Genomic DNA, 5,117 nt, shown 5'->3' with positions numbered 1-5,117 from the left:
AAGTACGACATTCACTCTTTAGACCATATGCTTGAACTAGTTGCGTTCGGCGTGGATTGGTTGGAGTCAACAAGATTCAATCTTTTCAGATTAAATATAACATATTGTCCATTGTATCAGATTTGATAACATATATTTTTTGATCAAATTAAATATTTTTGTTAATATCTACAAATAAGTATAAAAGTAGGCCAATTTATAAATCTAGTAAAATTCTATGCTTAATTATGTCAATATGTGGAATATGTTTTTGAACATTACAATGAGACATAACTTGACACGTATGAGACAGTAGCCAACAAATGCTGACCGCGAATATTTACCAATGGCAGTATAGAAAATTTTACACTAAAAACTAAAAAGATTGTTTATCTATTCATCACCGACGTCAAACTTATCATACAGTTCTTTTTAGAATAAACTAAAGCGGTGGCGAATCATCCGACCTTAGATTGTCATCCCAACTGATCTTTGAATTGCGTGATAATATATGATAATAATAAATATCGCTGACAAAACCTTCTGCCCATGCACATATATTATCTTTCTCGGAGTTCACACAACTTTAAACGGCGATCAGTCTATATAAAATATAACCCCATTTGTATCATCTCTCTCAGATAATTTATTTCGACACTGAAACTATGGAGTTGTCTCTCCCGCTTTCAACGACTTTTACGGCTATCTTTTTCGCCCTCATACTAACTTTCATGCTGCGGATCTTGAATGGTAGGAGAAGAAACAAAGCGAAAAACAGAGAACCACCTGAAGCAAAGGGCTCATGGCCTATAATCGGACATTTGCACCTTCTAGGGGGATCTGAACTACCTCAGAAGGTTTTAGGTTCCATGGCAGACATATATGGTCCTATCTTCACACTAAAACTTGGTGTCCACCGAGCATTGGTAGTGAGTAGCGGGGAGATAGCTAAAGAGTGCTATACCACAAACGATAAGGTGTTTGCAAGTCGACCTAAGTCTATGGCAGTAGAACTCATGGGATATAACTACGCCATGTTTGGCCTTGCTCCGTATGGGGACTACTGGCGACAAGTGCGCAAGATCATCATGCTTGAGGTTCTCTCTCAGCGACGAGTGGAGATGCTTGGACATGTTCGAGCTTCAGAGGTTAGAGAATCAGTGAAAGATGTATATGAAGCATGGGTAAAGAACAAAGAGAGTGAAAGTTCAGACGTGGTCAAGGTCGACATGCAACAATGGTTTGGGAACTTGATACTAAACGTTATTGTTAGGATTGTTTCAGGAAAGAGGTTTTCACCTAACGATGAAGAAGGGATTCGATTTCAAAACGTGGCAAGGAGATTCTTTGAGTTATTGGGCGCATTTGTGGTGTCTGATTTCATTCCCTTTTTGAAGTGTTTCGACCTGGGGGGATACAAGAAAGACATGATGATTACAGCAAAAGAGATGGACGACATCTTTGAAGGATGGTTGCAGGAGAACAAGAGAGAAAAAGAGTCTAAAAAGCAACATGAAAGTAATCAAGTCTTCATGGATGTGTTAGTTTCGGTTCTTGAAGGTGCCTCTGAAGAAGAATTCCCTGGCTTTGACCACAATACGATAATCAAGGCCTCGTGTTTGGTAAACTCGAACTTCATGATCTATATTTCAATTACTTTATCATTATAAATTAGTAATTAACATGTGTTACAAGTTTATGGAAAGGCTTTGAGAGAGTGCATTAAGGATATGTTATAAAAGAAAAAGTAAATTATGAGCATATTGCGTGTAATCTAATACAAGAACGTTTGGCAAACTTTAAATTTTTTTAGGCCATTCTAATCGCTGGATTGGACACAACATCTGTCACTTTAACATGGGCGTTGTCTTTGTTACTCAACAACCCAAGAGCATTAAAAATTGCCCAAGATGAAATTGATGAACATGTTGGAAGGGAGAGACTAGTAGAGGAGTCAGACATGAAGAATTTAGTCTACCTTGATGCCATCATCAAAGAGACATTACGTTTATACCCAGCTGGACCTCTATCCGTTCCACATGAGTCCATGGAGGATTGTATTGTGAGTGGCTACAACATCCCTAAAGGCACACGTTTGTTGCTTAATCTTTGGAAAATGCATCGAGATCCTAACATATGGTCAGATCCCAACGAATTTCAGCCAGAGAGATTCTTGACAAGTCATAAAGATATTGATGTCAAGGGAAGTCATTTCGAATTGCTTCCTTTTGGTAGTGGTAGAAGAATGTGTCCTGGTGTTTTCTTTGCTCTCCACGCATTGCATTTCACATTAGCTACATTAATTCAACAGTTTGTGCTTAAAAAACCATCAAATGAGCCTATTGATATGCGAGAATGTTCTGGATTGACAACAGGCAAAGCAACACCACTGGAGGTCCTTCTGGCCCCCCGTTTATCGCTTGACATGTATCTTGTTAGTGCATAGTAGATCAGCTTCAATTAATGAACCAACCCCACTCCAACTGCCCTCGCCTGCTAATTAAAGTGGATGTGAAAGATATCAACTTTAGGTAATAGGCAGAAAATATGGTGTCAACAATATCAGCAGGACTATTATGCAATAAAATTATTAGTATATAGCTACATGAATTAATTTGATGTCACGTAATTTGTGTTTTAGTATATAGGCTCATGCTATTGATTTCTTTAATACTAAAATATATTAAAAGAACTATAAATTATCATTGGTGAATTTTTATTATGTTTTTTTTTTCTTTTTTTTTTTTTTTTTTTGTACCCAGGTAGATATGGGCTACTAAAATGTGATTAATCTAACAAATGAACAGTCTTTTTTAACAAGAAACACCTTTAATTATTAGCAAAAACTCTAGCTGGAAGCAAGATATACGAAAGCGAGCGACATTCTTATTGAGAATACAAAGACGATTTATCCAACTAATTAAGTAACCTAGCTCTTTTTCTAGTCCATTGAAAGAATGTGTTATACACAGTGCTTTAAAAATCAGTTTAACTGGCCGATTTTATGCTACGTTCTAGATTAGATGGAATCAGACAATTTATCCAACTAATTGGTGTGATAGAACCGGTAAAAAAACATTTTGAACCGGTTTATTGGACATGTATAGCTCGATCATTCACATTATCCAAAGTGTACACAACAATTCATTTCCAGTTAAGTTGAATAACTCGATCATTCCGGTTATCCAAAGTGTACACAACTCGAAGCTGAGACACACCACTGCTAGTTGTAAATTGGTAGTTCAACCAACTGAATCGATAGTTGAACCGGTAAACCAATTCAACTAAAAAATCAATTTTTAAAATATTGGTTATATGACTAGCCAAATAGGACATGGTTTCGTTGTAAACCGAGACATATTATGAAAAAACTAAGATTTATAAATGAATAAACTATATGACCCGGTTAGACACAAAGAACCGGGGTATATGTTCAATTTAAGTAACTTGGATCCCAACATAATTAGCGGAACTTTTAGCTTTATTGGTATGTGACTAGGCCTCCAAAAAAACAACCGAGTTGTATTAATATTACTTGGAGAGACACATCCTAAGAAGCTATATGACCTATTTTTCAACAACCAGACTTTTTGACTTCATTTAGGCAAATATAAATGTAGGTTAACAAATGTCAAAGCTTAGAAGCTATATGACCCATTTTTCAACAACCGGGATTTTTGACTTCATTTAGCAAATATAAATGTGGCTTAATTAATGATAGAGCTTGAATATACAAATAACATTTGATGTCTCATTTTCTTCTATTTTCGAGTTTTGTATTAGATCAGGTGATAATTCGCTGTTTTGGTATGATAATTGGTCCGGATTTGGTAAATTCGCTATTTTATTCTTGTCCCTGTTTGAATTGGATAAGAAAAATTTATCTTTGTTTCTGAAAGAATGTAAAATACAGGTCCTAATTGTTGGATTACATATCTGAGCCCATAACTATAATTGTTATGTACTTGAGTTCATAGTAGCACAATCTTTTTGGCTTACCTTCATACTAGCCACTAGACATGATGACCTATTGAGAAAGAAGAAGAATTTATTATTTGGAATAATAAATTAATATATAAAATGATTTATTATATATTATGAAAATAAAATATCAATTAGAAATAAAGTTATTTGATTAACATTTAATCAGAAAATAATTTGAAATTAATTTTAGGATTAAAGGAATTAATTAAAAGTACATTGACTATTTAGCAATTAATTAATAGTTGTGGTTTTGAGCTCATGGACCACCCTAGAAGGGTTGGACGAAAACTTCTAGGGAGACCCTATAATTGTCATCCAAGGCCTTATGGATTGCGAGTCCATGGCGGCTTAGGCGTTAAGCTGGAAATTAGGGTTTCATCCAGCAAACCCTAGTTTTGGCTCTAAGCAACCAACAACTATACAAGTAGCTTCTACCATATTGATTTCGACCTATGCTTCAAAAACCTAAGAACAACCGAATTCTTGAGCTTCCTCCTCATCTCTCCTCTTATCCTCTTGCTTAGTGTGTTTGTGATCTATTAGAGGTGTTACACTTGTGACACTTGCTCTCAAGTCCAAGATCATCAAGGATCAATAAGGATTTCTTGTTTTGTGTTCAATACTTGCATGTCCAATAGTGAAAACATAGATCCTACAAATTAGTGTTGCATGCACATATAGGGATTGTTTGTTTTGTTGAAAACCTATCAGTGGTATCAGAGCCTTGGCTTGTTTTATACTCAATTTGATGCAATTAGTTGAACTTGACAAGATTAGGGTTTATAGCAATTAAACCCTTGGCCTTGTGATTTTCGCAAATTAGGGTTTCATACCCTTGTTTTCGAAAATTGCAAAAGGGTTTTAAACATTTCCTTTGGCTTACCAATTTTTGAGATGTAGCGTTTCCTAACTATAGGTTTTTCGAATTTTAGGCAAGGATTGAAAACATTGCCTTCCTCCCCAAGAAAAGGGTAATTTCAAAAATTAGGGTTATGGGTAGGGTAGGTATTTTTGGTAATTATCTTCTTAGTTTGTTAACTAGATAATTATAGGATTTTATAATTATCCATCCCATTATTTCAAAATTTAGGGGATTGGGATTAGGTTAAATTATTTTGATTAATTTAATGGATAATCCCCAAATGATTTAATAA

General features: G+C 35.1%; 1 protein-coding gene across 1 annotated transcript; it reads left to right on the top strand.

Moving 5' to 3' along the window:
- Window positions 1–468: 468 nt before the first annotated feature.
- Window positions 469–2,593, top strand: LOC145043278 (cytochrome P450 CYP82D47-like). The gene is made up of 2 exons (XM_078991881.1): window positions 469–1,601; window positions 1,793–2,593. Exons 1-2 carry the CDS (start codon window positions 645–647, stop codon window positions 2,423–2,425), a joined length of 1,590 nt encoding a protein of 529 aa, XP_078848007.1. The 5' UTR covers window positions 469–644; the 3' UTR covers window positions 2,426–2,593.
- The last annotated feature ends 2,524 nt before the right edge of the window (window positions 2,594–5,117 follow it).

This window comes from Lactuca saligna, chromosome 4 (genome assembly GCF_052625555.1).
Source record: "Lactuca saligna cultivar CGN05327 chromosome 4, ASM5262555v1, whole genome shotgun sequence".
In the NCBI taxonomy this organism is placed as follows: Eukaryota; Viridiplantae; Streptophyta; class Magnoliopsida; order Asterales; family Asteraceae; genus Lactuca; species Lactuca saligna.
Note: the sequence above shows the minus strand (reverse complement) of the source record. Positions and strands in the feature narration are given on the sequence as shown.

Coding starts and splice junctions, on each gene's coding strand:
- LOC145043278 (XM_078991881.1), top strand. CDS start 645: ATGGAGTTGTCTCTCCCGCTTTCAACGACTTTTACGGCTATCTTTTTC. Junction 1,602..1,792: donor TAATCAAGGCCTCGTGTTTG/GTAAACTCGAAC, acceptor AAATTTTTTTAG/GCCATTCTAATCGCTGGATT.